This window comes from Plecotus auritus, assembly GCF_963455305.1.
Source record: "Plecotus auritus genome assembly, chromosome: 3".
NCBI lineage: Eukaryota > Metazoa > Chordata > Mammalia > Chiroptera > Vespertilionidae > Plecotus > Plecotus auritus.
The window spans coordinates 170,251,238-170,273,276 of record NC_137772.1 but is presented as its reverse complement, the minus strand read 5'-3'; the positions used below and the strand labels follow the sequence as shown (position 1 = coordinate 170,273,276).

Genomic DNA, 22,039 nt, shown 5'->3' with positions numbered 1-22,039 from the left:
TGGAGCTAAAGCCAGGCCACATTGGCACTGCCAGAGCCTGTCACCCAGCAGGGCTGGGGGCCAATAGCAACAGAAGGAGATGAGGTGACTGCCTTCTCCCTGCCTAATAAGGGAAGAAATGAAACCACTACTTCTGAAAGGTAAATAAACAAGATCTCCTGGTTGAGGATGTCCTTCCAAGCCTTAAACAGCTATTTTGGGGGCAGGTGAGAGCCTCTGCCCAGCTCCTGCATCAGTGCACAGCCCTGACAGCTGAGCTGCCTTTGGCTGCGGGAGAGAGGCCCAGCGTCTGGGCCCAGGGCCTCTCTGGCCTAAGGGAACGAATGCCCCAGGGAAGAACTCCAGCAATTATGCCCCCAGCCCCACCCCACTACCTGACAGCCACAGGTCAGAGAACACAGAAGGCATCCACAAGATAAAACTGAAAGCAAATTAATTTATAAAAAAAAGAAAGAAAAAAAGAAAATTTACAGAAAACTTTTGCACAGAAGGAAGGTGCCAAGACGCAGAGGAGAAGAAACATGGGAACATGAGGAACAAAGGGCCTGGTGGGCGGGACTAGGGACTGGTGGGGAGCCTGGAATCACATTTGCCTGCACATGGAGGATGAAGAGGGGAGAGCTGGTATGTGAGGCACTGGAATCTGGGGAGCTGAGCTGAGCTGCAAGCTGGGGGTCAGCACTAACCTAGGTTGGGCACCCCTACCCCCACTGTCTCCAAATCCCAGGGAAACCCTAGCTACCAGTCAAGGTTCTGATGGTCTTGGTAGAGGAGGGAAGAGGTTAGGGGATGAGAAAGAGGTGCTTAAGTGCTTTTTGAAAACTTCAGGTTTTTAAAACTTTCCATCTTCTAGCTGCCCTCTCCAGGTCCTCTAGGAGCCCACTGAGAAAGCCCAGGGAGGAAGAAGAGCCCGAATGCCCTGTCGTCCTCTGTATCTACCACAGGAATCTCCAATAAGAGGTTTCCCCACCAAGTACACATACGCTGACATCAACTACAACGCTGACTTAAAAACACAAAAACTGACATTCAGAGGGAAATGGGTCATTGGCTGAGCCGGGGTGGCCTAAAACAGCAACACTGAGGAAGCAGCAGGAGAGATTAGCAGGGATAAACGGGGTGGGTGGCTGAGGGGGTTCTGAGTTGACTTAGTTACTACCGAGGGGCTGGAGGAGACAGGTTCTGCACCCTATTTTATCCCCAGAGCTCTCTCCAGAATGTTAATTATCCTTTCCTAAAATGGTCACCTCCCTCCTCCAAGAAATGTAAAAGTTGGATTTTTTTTTAAAATGGGTGGAGGGAGCTCTAATGCAACTTAAAAAAAAAAAATCTATTTCCTTTAAAAGGGCTTAATTTTTTTCATTCATAAAAAATGCAGTCGTTTTGAGGGGGTGTACCCTTAGAAGTGATTAATTAGAACCTTGTATAAATACCTTCCCCCAGTCCTTCCTTTGAGGGCACATCCCCATCCTATCCTTCCTCCCAGACATTATAAAGATCTTTTAAACAGAAGTCCTTGAATAATCCAATATAAAAATGCAAGCCCCTGACAGGAGCTTTGGTGGGGGCTGTGGAGGGGCAGGAAGTGCTTTCCTTACGTAGTGATGAATTCTCCAGCTGGGGAAGAGTCCCAGTGGTGGGGGAGGGCTGTTCCTGGAACCTTGATCTTCATGGGGGGTGAGGGAGAGAGATGTCTGGCTGGCTCCTCACTGTGGAGGTGGCACAGGGGTGACCGTGCCTGGGCTCGGGGCTGTGGGGTCTGGAGGCAGGGGGGTACCTGGGTCTGTGGAGAAAGGGAAGATGAATCAGCTAGGGTGAGCAGGAGAGAGGGCACCACGGACAAACAGAACTGGGCAAGGCGTGCAATGGGTGGGTAGATGAATGAGGTACCCACAATATACAACTTCCTTTCCCAACAACCTCTCCCACCTCACACTGGGAAAAGTGACAGACCTGAAATCATCCTCCTGCCCCCAAGGGAACCCTAAATGGGGCATCTGAGCATGATGGGGACAAGCAAAGGGGGTGCCAATCATCATGCAATCAGGTAGCTGCTTTTCAAGTTTACAGCTGAGATGCTCTGTGCCACAGGACTCCTCCATGGCCCACCAGTGAAAGGCCCCAACGTCATCCCAGAGGTGGCAGCTGCCAGGCTGGGGAATGGTGGAGGACAGCCAGAGGCCCTTCCTCCTGTATTCTAATTTTACCAGAGCGCTCAAAGAGGACCTGAGCCCTTCCCCCTTGCCCTCCTCTCCCCATGTGGACCCCTCCCCCGCACCCTTCTCCCCTCCAGGACCCTTCTCACCTGGCAGTGGGCTGGCACTGGGCAGGAGGTTGCCCTGAACAGCTGCCACAATGGCAGGGCTCTGGGCTGCGGCGGATCCGAGCCCCGGCCCGAGAGGCAAGGAAGATGGCATGGTGGTGGTCGCCGGCAGGTTAGGATGTAGAGGGTTCGCCATGGACACAGGCAGGTTAGGTGGGGGGAGAGTGCCCGGGGCGAACGGGAGATGGTGGTGATGCCCATGCAGGTTAGGAGGAGGGGGAAGGTTAATACTGATGGAGTCGGCTAGACTACCAAATGGGATGATGGATGGAGCAGGAGGAGGAGGAGGCGGCATGCCAAAAGGCAAACCCAAAGGAGCATTACCCGCCACGCCTGGGTGCCCGCTGCCTGGCACTGCCCCTGGCATCATTGAGGGAGGAGTTTGTTGGTTGGGGAACGGTGAGGGGCCTGGGAATAGAGAAGAGAGATCCAGATGATTAGAGACAGAAAATCTCACTTATCAACTCACTTTTATAGAGAGGATAATCTAGCCACTCCTAGGCACCACCTTCCCTTTCCTGACACTAGAATTACTGGTAAATCCTTGGAGCAAAATTCCAAAGATCTGGGTTTGGGGAAAGATCCCTGCTGGCTTAGGGATATAGCAGAGGTGGGCCCAGCAGTAGAAACCGAGGCCAGTTTTATCTCCAATCCTACCACGTGTCCCCTCCAAGGGGACCTGGAACGTTCACCTGGATCGCTCACCTGGATCGCTCTGGTCAGCAAGAGTTCAAGAACCCATCACTTACCATGGGGTCCAGGGGGTGGTACCCCTGGTGGGACTGCCCCAGGTTGGGGGGCTCCGGCTGGTTGTTGCTGCTGTGGCCCTGCAGTTGACACTGTCTGCCCAATCTGTTCAGAGGGGCCCAAGCTTCCGGGAGGGACCCCACTGCTAGCAGGAGCAGGGGCCACAGAGGCCGGAGCCATAGCCAAACCATGAACTGTGGGTGGCCCAGCAGTGCCTGTAGGTGGGATGGGCTGGGAGCCTGGGGGCAGGGCTGGTGGTGGCTGCTGCTGCTGCTGGTGCATTTGTTGGAAGTGCTGCTGCCTAGCCCGCATCTCCGCATACTTCAGCTGCTCCATGTGGAAGGCTTGCCTGTCGGCCAGGAGCTGCTGCCTCTGATACTCCAGCTGCCGGTGCCAATTGAGTTCTGTCACCCGTGTTCAGAAGATCCCAAAGCAAACACCTTCCCCCTGCTTTATTTTCTGACAAACCCAGCCTCTCATTCCGGTGGTTCCCCACATCAAAACTAAATCAGTGCTTCAGCATCCCCTCCCCTTTCCCCTCCCCCATCTTCTCGCTGCCCTCACAGCTTCTCACTGCAATGGTGTTAATCTGGGGGATAGCCCTTGCTGATTTCAGCTCCAGAGCTTTGCACTTTGTCATTAATTTGGAAAACCTTTCCAGTCCTCCTGTCAATTCATGTTCTTTTCTTCCTTAAAAATTGGCTAAAAACTCATCATTCTTAGGGAGCCATCTTAGATCAATTCACTAGCCTCTGAGCTTTTGGCCTTGATTCTGTTATTGCCTCAGGACTTATATACTTGATTTGAAATCTCTTAATTTGAATTTGTCAGGTACTTTAAGCATTAACTGTTTTTTGATGTCTCCATACCATATATATTTGATGACTCTAATTAAACTGTAAATTCTCTGAGGGCAGGGGCCCTGTTTTTTCTTTCTTTTCTTTTTAAAATGTTTTTATTTATTTCAGAGAGAAAGGGAGAAGGAGAGATAGAAACATCAATGATGAGAGACAATCACTGATTGACTGCCTCCTGTGGACTGAGCCAGCAACCCGGGCATATGCCCTTGACTAGAATTGAACCCAGGACCAACGCTCTATCCAATGAGCCAAACAGGCTAGGGCTCTTCTCTTTCTTTTTACAACTTCTCAAAGACAAAGTGGTCCATAGCTTACCTATCCCATCCCCTTTTCAAGTTCATCTCCTGGATCTGAAGCCTCTACCCTCTCATCATGCCTTAAATTTGTTCAATCCCTCAATAAATACTTACTGAGAGTTTACTATGGGCCAAGCACTGTTCAAGGACCTGGAGATGCTGATCAAAAACCAACTAGGATCTCTGCCCCATGGAGGAGCTGACATTGTGCGGCACCGCAGCCTCCAGGCTTCACCTGTGGGCCACTTGTCCTTAACTACCTGGGGCTGGCTCCCCCTGCCCTGGCTTGGGCTGTTCCACTCTTGCTTTGGAGCCCTGTCCATCTCAGGCTTTCTGCTCTGTTGCTCTCCTCTCCCCGATGCCCCGTCCTCAACTGACGCACAACTCAGCATCAAGGTGGCGCCCCTGGGCTCTGCTGAACCCCTAGGGAACATTACTCACTGCTTCTCGCTCCCGGTCCATGATCGTCTCCAGCTCCTCAAAGTGCCGGAGTTTGATCTCCAACTTTTTCATCTGGGTCTCCACTAGCAGGGCCACCAGAGATTTGATTTTCCTCTCCTCAACAGCAGCCAAGTGCTAGGGAAGGAGGCGTGGAAGGCATGTCAGTGGGAAGACCCAATGGAAGACATTCTGGGGCAGAGAAAGGTGGCAGGTTTTAAGAAACAACTTGCTGTGGTCACAGCCAGAGAGTAAAATAGGTTCGGTATTTTTAAAAGAACATGAAGAAAAATCAAGTGTGGCAAAGGATAAGACAAGGTCAAATAATCTATATATATAAAAACCTAAGTAACCATTCGACTATTTGACCAGTAGCTATGATGTGCAATGACCACCAGGGGCAGATGCTCAATGCACAAGCTTGGAAACATGGAAGAGCCTGATGAATCTCAGAGGAAAGGGGGGAAGGGGAAGCGCAGGAAGAAATTAACTAAAGATCTTATATGCATACTAGAGGTCCAGTGCACAGATTCATGTACCAGTGGGGTCTCTCGGCCTGGCCTGCAGGGATCGGGCTGTAACCGGCAGTCCGACATCCCCCGAGGAGTCCCGGGTTGCAAGAGGGCGCAGGCCAGGCCGAGGGACCCCTCTGGTGCACAAATCCATGCACCGGGCCTCTAATCAAATAATCAAAGCTTAAAAAAACTTAGAACAGTGATGACCAACCCTCCCTCTTAGGATCAAAAGAAAAAGGAAATGGGCAGCATTATTCAAGGGATAAGGAAGGATTTCCTCCAGGTGAAGTGAGGTCAGAGAAGGGCATCTCCCCCTTGGGTTTTCTGGGTCTCTGGCCCTCACCTTGGCCTTCACAGCGGCGGCGGCCAGTGCAGCGGCAGCAGCGGTGGAGAGATTGCCCTCACCGATGTCCCTCTCCACCTTGGTCTTCCTTTCCCCCTCCGACTCCACCACTTCCTTCAGCACTTCCTCCTGCCCCTCCTTTGGCTCCTTGTCCTTCTCAGGGTCAACTGGGCCAGGAACAGGGCTGTTAGTCCTACAGCCTCCCTTCTCTCTCCTGAACTTAACCACCCTGCTGGGAGGCTCACCTATGGGGTCCCCATCACTCTTCTCTGACTCCTTCTCGCTGTCGCCTTCTTTCCCTTTCTCTTCATCCTTCTTGGGAGCCTCGCTAGTCTTCTCTTTTGCTTCTTCCTCCACAGCCCCAACTCCTTCTCGGGGTTCCTGAAGCCCCAGGGAAAGAAAAGTAGAGGATATCAGGGTGACTGGTTCTCACATAGGGTCTGGACTGGGAAATGAATTTACACCTCTTACTTGGGAGGTAGTTTGGCTCCAGGAGAAGCCTAGCCATCTCTTGCCTGAGCTGGACTAAGCCAGCTCCCCATCACCATGCTGCCACCCCACGCCCAGCTCCCCAGCCCAGGTCAATCCAGCTATACCTTGGGCTCCTTCTTCTCCTCTGCGGCCTGGCCCTCCGCCCGCGCCTCGTCAGTCCCGCTCTCCTCTGGGCCTGTGGGAAGAGGAAATGGTAAGTGGCTGATACAGAGTCTGTCTTTACAGCATTTTTCCCACAGCCCCGTCTCCTAGCCAAAATCTTAGTGAGAGGATCAATAGGGAGCCATGGTCCCTAAGGTAAAGTCCTGGGGAAAATAAAACCCCCACCAATCTCCCATTCGTCTTGTGCTCGGAGGCCAACCGAAGCAGGGATGGCATAGGGAAGCAACGTGGAAGGGGAGAAATCTGGGAACTTGCCAGCCTTACCAATCCGCTCAGGCTCATCAGAGGTGGTTCCGGCAATACCACTACTTTCCAGACCGAAGGCTGGGTCCGCCTTGCCTGTCACTTTGGCTGCTTCCTCCACTTTCCGAACATGGGCCTCCACCAAGGCTGTGGGCACCTCTTCCTTCATTTTAGAGAACTCCTCTGCAAGATCCAGAGAGGATGAGGATGGGAGTGGGGGCAGGCAGGCAGTTCTGGCCACCCCGGTGAAATCCCATCTCTCCATCCAGACCAACATGGAGCCAGACAGGTGCCTGAGCTGATGCCAGCAGAAGACAAGGCCAATAAGGCAGCCATACTTGAGAGGGTCTCAAGGTCTGAGTAACTAGTCCTTCAAACGAAAACTAAGCCCAGCTGGTGTGGCTCAGTGTTTGAGCGTCAACTTATAAACCAGGAGGTCAGGGTTCAATTCCTGGTCAGGGTACATGCCCGGTTGTGGGTTCAATCCCCAGTTGAGGGCGTGAAGGAGGCAGCTGATCAATGATTCTCTCTCATCATTGATGATTCTATCTCTCTCTCCCTCTCCTTTCCTCTCTAAAATCAATAAAAATATGTTTAAACAAACAAACAAAAAATGCAAACTAAGAAGGCCAGGAACCCTCCACATTACCTAAAGCCGACTTTGCAGCAGCAGAGGCGACTCGCGGATCGACGACGGAGGCCAGGAAGGCGACAGTGCTCATGACGGGGTTGCCTGACTGACTGAAAGGGATGGGCTGGTAGGCCAGGGGGCCCAGAGAGGCCTCCGAGTCCTCCAGGTACGGGTCTTCAATGGGAAGTCGAAGAAAATGCAAGATGCACTCGTCCTGCGTGCGGCTTCCCACATGCTCAGACACTTTGTTCCAGTCGTCTTTGTACATTTCCAGAGCCTGGTGGTGGTGGTGGAGACACAACTTCGCTTACTTAGCCACTTTCCTTGAAGATCAACTCCCCCCATCTTACTAAGGATAGCTGGCTTCAAAGCTCTCTGTTTGTGGTATTTGTGTACTCTGCTGGGTCCAAAAGGAACTTCCAGGTAGCACTAAGAAAGGATATGGCGTTAAGGAAATGGCCCAAATCTCTGGCCTGGAGCTGTTGCCTAGGGCAGGTGCGACAGGCATCGGGAAGGAGAGAGACTGAGGGCAAGATCACGCTGCCCCGCTCACGAGTGCGCAGGCACCCAGCCACTTCTGTTGTGCAGGCCTCTCTTTTCCTCGCCCCAATTACCTCCAGCAGCAGCAGGGTCTCCTGCTCCGTCCACTCGCGCGTGGCACTGGCTGCAGCTTTGCTCTGCAGGGGAAAGACAGGCGGGTCAGCCAGAGGGGCCTCGACCTCTGAGGAGTGAGGGTGCTCAGGCCCTGAGTCACCCCACATTTCCATACCTTGGAGGGAACGTTCTTCTTTGTATACATGTCTGTGCGTAGCCCAAAGTTCTGCATGTCTGTTGGTTTCTCTTTGCCTTTGTCAGGGAAGTTGAGCATTTGTTGGGAAGCAGAGGTCTGCTATTTGTGGAGCGAGAGAAAGAGGTGAGTTCAAATGACCACCAGGAACCAGGGGCAGAGAGAGAAAGATAGAGAGAGAGATAGAGATAGAGAGAGAGAGGGAGAGAGAGAGAGGGAGAGAGAGAGAGAGAGAGAGAGAGAGAGAAACAGACAGAAGGAGCTTTCTCCCCAAAGTCAGGGACACCCCTGGGCGGGACTTCCTCCCTCACTGCTGTAGCTCCTCTGTTCTTATCTCTCCTTCCCGGGCAGGGGCCTCCAAATAAAGGGGCAAATAAGAAGCCCAGCAGGGTCTACGCCCCACCTACCAGCTCTGGCTTGCCCTTAGTGGTCTCTGGCACCAGGTCATCCAGCTCTTTGCCCTTGCGCCCAGCCTTGGTATCAGCATCAACCTGGCGGCCCTGGGGGACAGAGCTTGACGTCATGGAGGCTGGGCAGGAACACCAGGCCAAGGCCCTAGAGGCCTCAAGACCAAATCCTGGGTGGTCCGCAGCTCTGGGGCATTCATGCCACTGTTCCATGTTCCCTTAATGGCTAATTAGGTCTGTAGCTGGCATGATATGCACTTATATTCACATATGTCTTTACAGATTTTCTTAGGAGCTGGACAATTAGGTTCTAGTTCTAGATTTAGTACTCAGTGACCTTGGGCAAGCCACATAACCTTTCTCCTCTTAATTTTTGTAATGTATGAAATGGAAGTGGAAAAATGGAAGTGATAATAATTATGAGTCAAAAATGAAAAAATGTTGGAAGCATGACAAAGCTAAAAAACTTCATGTGGCTGAATTTTAAGCCTTTTTTCTCTATCTGTTCCGTCCCCTACATTAGTCTGTCTGCTCCTTGAGGACAAGGAACATCTCTTCTCCCTCAGCAAGTCCTCGCAGTCTTAGGTACAGAGGCTGAGAGAGGTTGCTAAACACCTGGGGCTGATTCCTGTCGCCCTGTGCGTCCCATGGAAAAGGAAGAAGCCTCAAAACACTCCTGAACCATTTCCCTAAAAAACCAGAAAAAGAGAAGTCCAAAGAAGCCCAATTTCCCCCCCCCCACCATCCCTCCAGCACCTCACCCTACCTGTGGGGTCTTGGGTTGCAGAGGCACCAGCCCTGAGGGCGTGTCCGCTAAGACGTGGAAGTGAGAGGTGGGTGGAGGTCCCATTGGGGTTGGTCGACTCTCAGCATCCACCTGGTAGTTTATAAGACCCCACTGCTCTAGGAAGGCATGGACCCTGGGAGGAGACAGAAACAGGGTCACGGGCAACCAGAAAGCTGCATGAGGAGAGCTGAGGGCAGAGGTGGCCTAAAGCTCCCTCTCCCGCCCTCTTTTTTCTGCTCATTCTCCTTCCTGGGAAATCTCCTCTCCTCCCACCACCTAAATGCCAAGTCTACATCTCCAGTCAGGACCTCTCTTCATATTCATCCACCTGCTCAACATCTCCTCTTGGACAGCCAGTAAAATCAAAACAAGACTCTCTCCTTTCTTCCACACTTCAAGGGGTACCACTGCCATTCATCAAGTCGCTCCCACCCCGAACCTGAACCTCACCTCACATCTCTCTAGAGGTGTTTTTTCCTGCTCATTCCCCTATGTTCCTTGCTGGCATCTCTATTTCTGCCAAGAGACATCTGTGGGCAGACATCCTGACATACCCCTTCCTCTCAGCTGCAAAACCCACCTCATGATGGCACAGACATCACCTGCCAGGTTCCTGCGGCAGGCGGTAGAGGTGAGATACTCTTGGGGGTTCAGCCGGTAAGTGTCAATCATGAAGTTTCGATAGGCCAGGTAGCTTAGAAGGAGAGATGAACAATGAGGTAGAAAAATAAATGTCTGTTGCCGGCTGAAGGGTAGGAAAGTGATAAAGGAGGAAATGACTCCTCCTGTGTGACCAAGATAAAAGGAGTTGACAATTTGACTCAGTAAACAACGTGGGGCTACTATGTGCTAGGCCAGTGGTCGGCAAACTGCGGCTCGCGAGCCACATGCGGCTCTTTGGCCCCTTGAGTGTGGCTCTTCCACAAAATACCACGCGTGGGCGCGCACTTACAGTGCGATTGAAACTTCGTGGCCCATGTGCAGAAGTCGGTTTTCAGCCTGGGCGAGTCTATTTTGAAGAAGTGGCGTTAGAAGAAGTTTAAGTTTAAAAAATTTGGCTCTCAAAAGAAATTTCAATCGTTGTACTGTTGATATTTGGCTCTGTTGACTAATGAGTTTGCCGACCACTGTGCTAGGCGCCAGGGGCTCAAGCAGTTCTGGCGTTTTCCTTGATGGGGTTTTAGTTCAGTAAATTATGTCCTTGGCTGTCCTTGAAGGTGATTCACCAACTTTTAAGTAAGGAATCAAAAGGTGCCCTAGCCGGCTTGGCTCAGTGGATAGAGCATCGGTCTGCGGACCGAGGGGTCCCAGGTTCGATTCCGGCCAAGGGCACATGCCTGGGTTGCGGGCTCGATCCCCAGTGGGGGGCGTGCAGGAGGCAGCCAATCAATGATTCTCTCTCATCATTGATGTTTCTATTTCTCTCTCCTTCTCCCTTCCTCTCTGAAATCAATAAAGAAATATATTAAAAAAAAAAAAAAAAAAAGGAATCAAAAGGTAAAACAAGAAGTCCTTATTTCCAAATGCATATGGTAAAGGGAGGTCCAAATCCATGTATCCTACTAGTCAGCAAAGAATATGTTTTGAATGTGGAAAAGCTAAAATCCCAGTTCTACCATGATGGCCTCGGGCAAGACACTTAAATTTTCCCCATCTATAAAGTGAAGTGTCTGTTGAAGCTTAGAAAGGTCTGTGAAGGTCTAGTACAGCTTGAAAAATGATAGATAGCTGTTGTATAGTATAGTGTAAAGTTTGAGGCCATGACCCAGACTAAAGGATTCAGATCTCGTTTTTACTACTTACTAGCTGTTTGACTTTAAGCACGTAACTTAACCCCTCTAAACATCAGTTTCCTAATCAGTCAAGTGGAGATGAAATTAACCTTCCTCTAAAGCTGATGTGGAGATTAAATTAGTCAATGTCTGTAGGATTGTGCCTGGGAGACAGTAAGCTCTCAATAAAGGTAGACAATCATCATCATTTACTATTTTATGCCAAAAGTGCAAAGTGTTAAGTTAGGACACATGATTTCAAATACTGCTTCGCCACCAAAAAAACAGCTTTGTGTCCTTCCTTTGCCAATCACATCATCTTGAAAGGCCTCAAGGTTGTTACGTTTTTAATGTGATGAGAACTATGCAACGTATAAGCTTTCTTCCAGATCTAAAAATCTATGATTCTCTCTTCCTGGTGAATTTGATTTCTCTCCAGATAAAAAAATAAAACATAAAACTACTAAAAAAAAAAGAGTGCAAAGTGTGGAATAGTTCTAGTTCCAACCCTGCCTGAAAATCATGTTGATCACATGTCACCTGGTCACTACTTCCTTTTCCCCTGAAGAGAGCTTCTCCACACACTGCTGTCCCAGAAGAGGAGCGAAGCAGACCAGGCTGCAGGAAGGGAAGACGCCCCCGAGGGGAAGCGGAGGAACAGATGGGAAGCAAGCCCGCTGGGTTCGCAGGGAACCTTGGCTCAGCACTCAGGCTCACCATCTCATCATGATAGTGATCCTGGAGCATCTCTAACCAGAGAAGCTTGCCAAGTCTCATCCAAAGCCAAGCAAGTTTGGCCTGAGGCAACACCCTGAAGGAGATGAGGACTTTTGAGCCCCAAGCCTGCACTTGACCTAACACTTCCCTCCAGAAAGCCTTCTCCATCCCTTAATTCACAGACGTGGGTCTTAATAGTTTTCCCTCTCATTTATCTATCAAAACCTACTCTTAGGGACCAGCCTGGTAACAGCCACTGACATTTTAGTCAAAGCTATGCTAGGGAGGTTTGCATTTTGGACTACATCAGTAATTGAGGATTGAAAGGCTCTGTACCCTGTTAAAAGAAATGGAGGAACTGGAGCAGGTAGTTGTTTTGTACAGAAGAGCAGGCTGATATGGCCACTGGGCAAATCCTAGAGAGCATGTTGCGTGGTCACAGTGCCGGGCTGAGGGCAGCGATCATGTCTTGGTAAGCCTTGCACAAGTGCCTGGCTCATGGAAGAACTCAAGAAATGGTTGCTAAACAGGATGTTGATGGATCAGGAAGAGTGAGTGGGGACAGGGAGAGGGAAAGAGATTCATGAGCCGAGATGTCCTTACATTTCTGGAGTCTTGGACTTGTTCTTGCCGTTGAAGAACTCAGGGAGAGCCCGCCGCTCAATGGCATGAACACTGCAAGAGAAGCCAGTGCATTCAGAAGGCACTAGTGGAGCAATGGAGCCCCACAGAGAGGAAAAGCCTAGAAGGTGAGGTAGGCAAACAGCTGGAGACAGCAGGAAGGAATCAGATGCTTGGGGAAAACTTCCTCCCAGGGCTCCCCTAAAATGGAAGTGTACCCCGGTCTAACTGACTGAGGAAGAAATAACTTATTTAGCGGCAGGAGAAGGAACAACATGTTGACCCCAGGAGGCGGGGAGAAAAGGGTTTAGTGAGAAGCTGAGCAACAATACCTATTATAATCAAACCAGGCTGCATAGCTGGGAATGATGATGTGGTGGGTCTGTTCAGTCACATTGTCCTCATGCAGGTCCGGGTTCTTGGTCTGCTCCCCCTTGTTCCCCGTACTGTTTTCATCCTCATCCTACGAACATGGAGGCTGCTGGACACTCAGCATTCTCATGTTGCCCCTAGCAACCCCCTGCTTCTCCCACACCCCAGGAATGTGGGCACTGAAGATGGGTGTGGGGATGAACAGTAATGGGCCCCAGGACTGGAAAAGGGTCAGTTTTGAGCAATAGGTAGACTTAGTCCATGGGGGGAAATGTCTGGGCAGGGAAGTTCTGGGCAGAGGGAACTTTATAATCACAAATCAGAATCACATAGAGAGGTAGGGCCCCTCTAAACTGGCTCCACCTTGCCCGTGGTCTCCATGCTTTCATCCTCCTGTTCATCTGAAAGAGAGACAGCAAGATAGAAGACTGAAGCCTCCCGAGGGGCCGAGTCCTACTTCCTGAAAAGCCCCGGCAGGCTGGGGGGAAGTGACAGCTGCCTCCCCGAATCGGGCTCTGACTGCCCTAACCCGAGGCTTCCCATCTTACCCAAGTCAGTCATGGTGCCTCCTTTGACTGGGGCTGACTCCGAGTCCTTCTTAGTGTTGACTGCCAGAAGAGAGTCATTTTATCAGACAGGTTCTGCCTAAACAGGCCCTCACCTCTCTGCTGCTAAGTTCTAAAGATCTCATTTTCTCCAAAAACTTTCTCCTTCTGATCACAAAATGCAGTAACTTCCTTCAGCCACAATCAGTCTAGGTTTTGAAACTCACTTGCCATTTTGCCCTCTTTCCAACCAAAAATTCATTTAACTTTTTTCTATAGAGAAGCATTTTCTACTCAATGAATATTCATATACCATTTGTCTTTTAGGACCTTATATCCACCTATATGTAAGTTCTTTTTTTTAAAAAAAGTCTTTATTGATTTTAGGGAGAGAGGGAGGAAGGGAGAGGGAGAGAGAAACATCAATGTGAGAGCACAAAATCAACTGGGGATCAAGCTCCCAATCCGGGCATGTGCCCCGACAAGGAATTGAACTGGTGACCCCTCAGTGCATGAGACAACACTCAACCAACTGAGCCACATCCACCAGGGCTGTAAGTTCTTAATAAAGTGAGACAGAGCCTGACAAAATCACTCTACAGAGAAATGGTTGGATCTTAAATATATTTTTTCTTTTTCCTTGCTTTAAAAAAAAAATCTTTATTGTTGAAAGTATTCCATATGGCCCCCATTTTCCCCCATTGACCTCTTCTAGGCCCACCCCCCAGCCCCGCCCCAGGCCTTCACCACCCTGTTGTCTGTGTCCATGGGTTCTGCATAAATGCATTCAAGTTCTTTGGTTGCTCTCTTCCTACCCGCCCACCCTCCCCCAGATCTTAAATATTTTTGAAAGCAGAGGACACTTTCCTCAACTGAATTCATACATGAAAGCTCAGGAGAAAACACGGACAGAGAGGAGAGCTGCTCTGATCGATTAGGGGGTGGGAGCCGGAACTCCTCTCTCGTGGCCCTCTTTACTCCACTCTTGAAATATACCTGGGACTAGTCTCTAGAACGCAGACTATAACAGTACTGAAGAGCAGTGTCTCCAACGTGAGGTTCTCACACAGGATGCACAAGATGGCCCACTAGAATTCAGCCAGAGAATATCAGAACTTCTCTTTGTATTTGTCTTTTAATCTTATCCTTTCCCTTTTCCCATTCCTAAATAATGTCTGCATGTGTTTTATAATGTTCTAAAAGGAGTGGTGTAACAGTTCATGTATGTAATTTGTGCTCAAATATATTTTATGGACGGGGTTTGCTCAGTTGGTTAAGGCGTCGACCCGATATGCTAAGGTTGTGGGTTTGATTCCCGGTCAGGGCACATACAGGAATCAAATAATGAATGCGTAAATAAGTGGAAAATAATTGACGATTCTCTCTCTAAAATCGATCAATCGAAAAACAACTAACAAAAAAACAGAATATGGAGACAGCTACTGTCAAGCACAAAACACAGTCCACAACTTACTAGTAGTTATGGATGTGAAGTTAGAGGATGGTCCATGGTGATGGAAAGAACCTCTAGACCTGGCACTGGGCCTAGGAAATCGGCCACTCAGGGGGTTTCCAAGAGTAGGGGCAGGGCAGGCAGGCCAGGAGCAGGCCCAGCCCATACCTGTTTTGGGCAATGTCACCTCTTCCACATTGGGGACCGGTGAGGGCTCATCCATGTCCTTTGTTAGGTCTTCTTGCTCCTCCTCTCTGTGGCCACGCTTGGACTTGGTGTAAGGTGTTGAGGGACTGGGAAGGAAAGGGAGTGAAAGAGAACCTAGTCACCCTTGGATAAGGAGTCCCTGGAAGTTCAAGTTCAAGGGACAGGAAGCAAGAGAGAACCCCAAGGGGCAGAACTGAGCAAAAACAGAAACCAATCACCTCAGAATAATGGGAAGTGGCGCAGGCTTTCATCTGGAGGTAAAGCTCTCTTTGAGTTCACTAGTGGCTGGGATGAGAACTAACAGCTAGGCAGCTAAAGAGGAGTAGGCCTAGGGTCGGGCGGTCACGGGAAGGTTTGGAGAGATCAGCGAGGGTGGGGGCAGGCGAGGGGCTGGCATACCCTTTCTTAGCATTTTTCTTCTTAGCTTCTGGGGTTGGTGAAGGAGAGGGGGAGCGCTTCCTCTTCTTATAGTTCCCCCCCTTCTTGTCCCGTCGATCTGAATCTGGGCTGTTCACCTGCAGGTTGGGGAATTGGGACAAATGTGAGTCAATAATCTCCAGTGAAGACTTATTCCAAAACTTACGCTAATGGCTCCAAGAAGAAAGAATAGGAAACTTCACCTCATCTGTCAACGTCTTGGCTGAAATCTTCTTTCGGCGGGAGACAGGGTTTTTGTCATCATTTACTTCATAGTCTTCCTCGTTCATCCATTCATTGAAGGTGTCTGTGTCCAGGATCCACTTCGCATGAACCTAAGTACAGAGGCAGACTGTGCGGAAGAGAAGCCTAGAAGCCAAAGCTCTGTCTGGGGCCCCGTCAGAAAGCCCACGGGCACAGATGCTGCTGCTTCCTCGCCAAAGCGTGGTCTGGTGCTGGCACTGCTTTTCTGGGGCAGTGTGGGAACAGAGCAGCTCACCTTCCTAGGCTTCTCGGGAGTCGGAGCATCTTCCACAGACGCTTCAATTTCACTGGCTGGGATCCACGTGTCGTAACTGCCATGGGAAATTCATCGTGAAGCAGAGAATCAACAAGATAGAGTTGTGGAAAAGAAAAGTGGAAATCTTTTACCTTTTCCATGTATGAAAAGCACTGTGTTGTTGGGTTATTATTTTGGTATAATTATTTCCCCAGTTAATATTGGGATCTTTTCATTATAAAGCAATAAAAACAATTACAAAATATTTCAAAAGTAAAAAAGGATCACCCTAACACAACTACCTGTGACATTCAGTATATGCTTTTTCCCAGTAACTTTAAAAAATATATGTATTTTTATTGATTTCAGAGTGGAAGGAAGAGGGAGGGAGAATCACCGATTGGCTGCCTCCTGCATGGGAGAAGGGAGGAGGTGAGCCTGACCTGGGCATGTGGCCTGACCAGCAACTGAACCGTGACCTCTTGGTTCATAGGTTGATGGTCAACCACTGAGCCACGCCAGCTAGGCCAGTAACTTTTTTCGGTACAATTTGTTTTAATCTAATTGCAATGATACTGGAGTTATTTTATATCCTTCTTTTTGCAGTTAATATCCATTTAGCAAATTATCCATGTTATTTCTATAAATTTAAAGGCTGTATAGCCCTGCCAGTGTGGCTCTGTGGTTGAGTGTCCACCCATGAACCAGGAGATCCCTGGTTAGATTCCCAGTCAGGGCACATGCCTGGGTGTTGGGCTCAATTCCCAGTGGGGGGTATGCAGGAAGCAGCCAATTCATGATGTTTCTCTCATCGATGTTTCTATCTCTGTATCCCTCTCCCTTTCTCTCTCTCTCTAAAAATCAATAAAAACATATTTAAAAATAAGTAAAAGCTGTATAATAGCCCACTAAATAGATATATAAATGGCTGAAACATTTCCTCACCATTAAACAATTAGATTGTTTCTAATATTTACTTATCAAAAATTATACTGGAATAACCATTTTGCATGTAAAGCCCCAATTTTTTTAGCCTAAGTCTGGTCCAATAAATATCAACCTCCCCCAAGATAGGAGATTCACATAATAGAAGAGAGGAGAACAAATTAACAAACCTAAAAAAAACAACAACCCTAAAATAACCCCTAAAGATAATAAAGTGAAGAAAAAAATATCTATATCTACACATCTCCAAATCACTCCCTGTTGCTTTGCTAGATGTTCTAGCACTTCTCAACCTGGTTCTTGTGCTTATACCTGTCCCCAAACCCATCCTCACCTGTCAGGATAATAGCCCCAGTGCAGAAGAACCTGCTTATCCCTCTTCATGACTGGTCGTACCCATTCCTCTGGGGATAGAGACAGAGCAGGGAGAGATATAAGCTAATGGGGTACAAAAAAGTAACTCTGTATACAACTCCTGTTGCAGCAGAGGACCTGTAGACAGGAATGTAAGACGGTAGGAGAGTTTAGGGTTGAAAGGAGAGAGAAGCCCAGGCACCGCATGGGATCTGAGCTGTCCTCCACCTCCTAGTCCAAGCCATTCACTGAGGTGCCCAGGAAAGCCAGCTCTCACCTTCTTCCAGGTTCCCTGGGACTGGATACACAACATGGGATGCGCTGTTCCTATCCTCAGTGACCGTTCCCTGGATGGCACAAAAAAGGAGGCAAATGTACTCCCCTCTAAATCACTCATCAGTATAAATGAGCCCAAATAAGATTTAACCCCAGATCTGCCTTCCTAATCATATTTTCTCAGAATGGTACTAAAGTGAGTGGCCCTCTCTACTGAGCACACACTAGCTGAATGGCGGAGGAAAATAGCTGGGATTGTGCTAATAATGGAGAAAAGTCAAGTAATTAAAAACTGCTACAGATAATCTCTCTGAATAAATAATCGACACATGGGAACTGTAAAGTTGACGGTGTGTCTTTAGCAATGACATATGCTTGCTATGCTAGAGTTCCAAAGGGTAAAGATTTCATTTCTCTGAACTCAGGCCATCTCTAGTTCAGTGAAAGTAAAAGCTTTCCCCCAGACAAAGATAGTCTCTAGGAACAGTGACCCAAACCTGTCCAGACTGGGAAATGGGAGGAGCAGACAGAGAAAGAGTGGCCCAAGGCTTCAAGTCTAGTCATTTTCCAAGTAGGTAGAGGCACCTCTGCAGCAGAAGACATGGCCCCTCAGGGCTATTTATTGAATGGAAACATCAGGAAGAGGGTCATGGAGTTTCCAAAACCTCTCCTGACCCGCCCACTCACCTGGTGTCTCTTGATAATGTCCTTTAATTTCCCTAGTAGTTTGGGTTCAATTTCGGGGCACAGAAAAATGTTTGGTCGAGACAGGCAATTATTCTGTGGGGAGAAGAAGTAGATGGAGTGAGATTACAGGGGAGTGTTTGGATTCCTGCTGAGGGAAGGCAGATGAAAGGGGGGCAGGTTCCTGACCAGTACCTGCACCAAGGACTTCTCGATGGTCATGAACATTTCCACGTTGCGGTCCATGCGTGATGGGTTCTGGAAGTCGTAACGCCGCCTTGTGAAGAGGCAATAATCCAGTGAGTGGTATAGCTGAGGCCAGGGGATCAGATTAGGGTACATGACTTTTTAACATGGGAAACTAGGAGGCAATCCCGTTCACGGCTATTGTCAAAACTGCCTAGAATCTGGGGTTTACTGATCTCAACTCACTCTGTACTGAGTCCAAAGGACAAAGCAAAGTTTGAGATGCCAACCTAAGAACCCCTTTTCCTCTACAATACACACACTGATGCACACAGACACACTCAGTCTTGGAGACTATTTTGGCTCTGACTCCCAGCCATATTTCTGACCTAGCAAAATGTCTACTTAAGCTCTGCCACCCCAGAAAGACCCCGAGGAAAAATTTACCCCAGGAAAATCCCTCTAAACAACATATAAAAAGCATCAAGAGAGGGCATCTCACCATCCCTGGTCACTCTTGAATTTGTAGGCAGCTGCAAGTATGTGGCACAGGGAGCCTCCTGCTTTGAAATCTAGGAAACATTTGATCTACAAAATTAAGACAGGGAAGAAGCATGTAAGAGTTACATCCTAAATTCTCTTATTACTTAATCCTTTCACAAAATCCCATGCTAAAGTGATCACCCTCTCAAAGCTGGAATTCTTTAACCCCTGTGCCATTGTATCATGTAGTCTAGAAGAGGGAAGAGAAAGAAACAAAAATTCACAAAGCCCCACTTTGTGCCAAGCACTTACTGGGCTACCTCACTGACCATTACAGAATGGCCATAGTGTAGTCATGTTAATCCTATCTAGAGATGAAGGAACCGAGATGCAAAGGCTGTAAATTGCTTGGCCAAGTCACAGAGACATCAAGTGACAGAGCCAGGATTTGAACACAAGCCCGTGCAAATCAAAATCTCATCCCCTTCTAACCATGCCATGAGAGTTTCATGCACTGAGCTCACACACTCCGAAATAACCTGTTGCACAAAGTATTACTAAGACAAAGGGAATGGTAAGTTGGGGACTAGGCCAAGGCATCAATATCCTCACCAGGGGTAGGGATGGTAAAAAAATTACCCAAATTTAAAAATTATGAAATTTACAAAACCCCTCTCCCCCTAAAGAACAAAACAACGCCTTCCCCAGTTTTGAGGATCCATCCCCTGGATTTTGCACTCACCGGCAGTTTAGTGAGCGGTGCATTGCTGACATGTTTGCCAAAAACTTCTTCCTGAAATTGTAGCAACTGTACAACCAGGCTAGACAGGGACTTGTTGGTGGGTGGTTCAGCTTGTATATACTGGGGAAACAGAGGGAAAGAAAAGAAAAATAGACCCCAGATAAACTGTCCACCACTTCCCTATTTCTTCCCCAGGAGCTCTGGAAACGTCTGGGGCAGAGAAAATTGTGTCTTCTTCCCCCACATGTCTAGTTTCTATAAAGAAAATGGCAGAAGGGAGACAGACCCTCTACGCCCCTCACCAGGAAGTTGCAATTGTGCTGCCCCAGCCCAGGTAGACCCTGACATTGGATCTCTACCCTGAGGGTTGTAAAATTCTGAAGACTCCTTGAGTTCAGGCCAGGAAAGCAATACCTTTGAGGCTCTAAGTGAGACAACAGTGCATTTCTTGGGGTAACTTTGTGGAAGGCCAAGATTCGCCGTGTCATGTGGCTTAAGAAAGTGAGGTAGAGCGAACAGACCGAGAGGGTAAGCATGGGCACAGAGCGAGCTTGTGCATTCTGCTTCTGCTGGGAACAGGGCACAAACGTCTTCTTCGCAGGCCCTCCGACATGGGAAGGACCAGCTACCACCTAGCCTAGTGGGAAAGAGCAAGACTGCATCTGTCTTTTCTGAGGAAACCTTAGCTGAGGCAAGGAACCCTGGGCATTCTTAAAAATCCGCACGCTATGCTACCTAGCATCCTCGCCTTCTGTTCTAATTTAGATCTGAGCCAGCAGGCTTTCTCTTTACCTTTTGACCCCTGTTTCCTCAACCCTAATCACAGAGCAGAGTGCTCCTTCGCAGTGGGAGGTGTAAAGAGATCCTTGAAGGAAAAGGTAAGTGACAAAGAGCTAAGAGCTGGAAAGCTGAGCCAGGTCACAGGCTGTCCATCTCCCCAGGGCTAGAGACTAAGCCCCTAGATTGATCTCCCTTTCAAAAGGTCAAAGGTAGGAGCCTGGGAACCAGAGCCCCAGGCGGAGGTGCAGACAAGGCACAGACCCCGCAGCTGTTTGTCAGGACCCTAGACCCAGAGCCCTGAGCCGGACAGGCTCATGACCAGGACCAGAGGGGCGTTCTCCTCAACCACTCATCACACTCTGACAGGCTGCAAAGCTGGGCAGGAAGAACCGAGAGCTGAAGGACAGCCAGGGAGACCCCTCTCTGGGAGCAGAGAGAAGACAGGCTCTGGAGAAAAGCCATATGTTTAGGTGTTCCTTTCAACAGGCCTAAAGACAAAGACACCACCAGGAAGAGGTTCAGTAGAAGAGACAGGTAAGGCTTCTTCAACCCTTTGTTCAGTACCTTAACATCTCCAGTTAGGGGGTGGGGGACTAGGGATATAAAGCGTGGCCTAGACTCTGAACCCCAAACCCAGGCCAGTCAAGGCCAGGTTGTGGGTGACTTCATTGTGAAGCTGAGGAATGGCGTGGGAAGGGGTCGCTGCCCAGGAACTCCAACCCCGTGGCTCTCTGAGGTTCTGCTGCCCCTTGGCGGGGGGCGGGGGGGAGAGACAGGTGATCTCCAGGTGGGGGGCCTTGTTCAGGCTGATGAAGTAGCCCAGGGCCTGCTCCGAGGCTGTTTACCCTCCTGCTTTCTGAACGAACACAAAGCGCCAGGGAGGCCTCAGGCCGGCTGGTACCTGGTCCGTGGAGAGCTCTGGCGCGCACTGTGGCGGGCACGCCGCGGGGGCGGGGGGACCCCCGCCGTCTCTCCCGGAAAAGAGGGTGGGCTGCTGGCACCGGGGCCCGCGGAGCAGGGGAGGAAAACACGGAGCAGAGGGCGCAGCCGTGGAGGCGGGGGATGCAATCCGAGGCCAGAGGGGGGCGGCCGGGCGTTGCGGGGCGGCGCGGGCCCGAGGGCGCGCGGGGGCTGCACTGGGGCCCGCAGCCGCCGGAGGGGGCAGGAGCCCTGGCGCTGCGGGGCCCGGTCCCTTTGTCCCGCCCCCGGCCCGCGCGGCCCTGCCCGCGTACCTTCTTGTAGTTCTTGCCGAGCCAGAGCCGCACGTTGTCGAACTGGGTCACTGTGTCCGCGGCCTCGTAGTACTTCACGTTGGGGCCGCCGTCCTTCTTCCGCACCGCCATCTTCTCGGGCTCGGGCCCCGCCGCCGCCGCCCGCCCCGCTCCGCTCCGCTCAGCTCCCGCCTCCTCCGCCTCCTCCGCCCGCCTCCCGCCGCCGCGGCCGCCGCCTCCCGCCGCCTGGGTCCCGGGCCGCGCAGCGACCCCTGCCGGCCGGCCGGGCGCGGCGGCGCCGGGCGCCGGGCGCGGGACCGACCCCGGCAGCCTCCCCGGAGGCGGCGGCGGGAGCCTAGGAGAGGTGGCTGCTTCCTGGCCGGCGCCCTCTCCTGAGGTCGCTCTGAACCTTTTCCTTTTTTGCCTCTCAGCCCGGGAAGTGGCTCCTCTCTACCCCAAGGGGACGCCCGTGGCCGGAGGCGCCCCTGCTCCCGTGGCCGTCACCTCGTACATTCCTAGCTCCTCGGAGCCCAATACTAGGAGCTCCAGACCCCTTTCCCCAAGATGTCCCTGCCTTTCATCCGTCTCCAGGAGTTGCCCTTGTAAAGTCTTCCCGAGTCTCCCCACCCCTAATGCCTCGACCCAGCACCCTTCTCACTCCTCAATCCGAGGGGTCCCCGGGCCGCCTACCCTCGAGGCCAGCCCCTTCCCTCCAACTGCTTCCTTTGCAGGCAACGCCGCGGC

At 50.3% G+C, this 22,039-nt stretch overlaps 1 protein-coding gene across 7 annotated transcripts; it reads right to left on the bottom strand.

The window, feature by feature from the left end:
• Nucleotides 1-422: 422 nt before the first annotated feature.
• On the bottom strand, nt 423-21,507 carry SMARCC2 (SWI/SNF related BAF chromatin remodeling complex subunit C2). 7 transcript variants are annotated; one of them, XM_080662193.1, is made up of 30 exons: nt 21,317-21,506; nt 19,305-19,424; nt 18,582-18,667; nt 18,089-18,170; nt 17,897-17,989; nt 17,211-17,280; nt 16,914-16,983; nt 15,635-15,710; nt 15,339-15,470; nt 15,118-15,233; nt 14,680-14,804; nt 13,062-13,121; nt 12,877-12,914; nt 12,474-12,604; nt 12,124-12,195; nt 9,612-9,725; nt 9,011-9,164; nt 8,245-8,337; nt 7,820-7,939; nt 7,665-7,727; nt 7,069-7,327; nt 6,441-6,602; nt 6,119-6,189; nt 5,768-5,903; nt 5,523-5,689; nt 4,668-4,802; nt 3,073-3,454; nt 2,648-2,731; nt 2,306-2,371; nt 423-1,783 (listed from the first exon to the last, which is right to left on the bottom strand). In XM_080662193.1, the coding sequence occupies exons 1-30, from the start codon at nt 21,425-21,427 to the stop codon at nt 1,707-1,709; spliced, it is 3,465 nt and encodes a 1,154-aa protein (XP_080518319.1). In that variant the 5' UTR covers nt 21,428-21,506; the 3' UTR covers nt 423-1,706. The 7 variants fall into 7 exon arrangements, with proteins under 7 accessions (XP_080518319.1, XP_080518316.1, XP_080518317.1 ...); XM_080662190.1 differs by having other exon boundaries at nt 2,306-2,731; nt 21,317-21,507; XM_080662191.1 differs by having other exon boundaries at nt 2,306-2,731; nt 7,820-7,936; nt 21,317-21,507.
• Between the last annotated feature and the right edge of the window lie 532 nt (nt 21,508-22,039).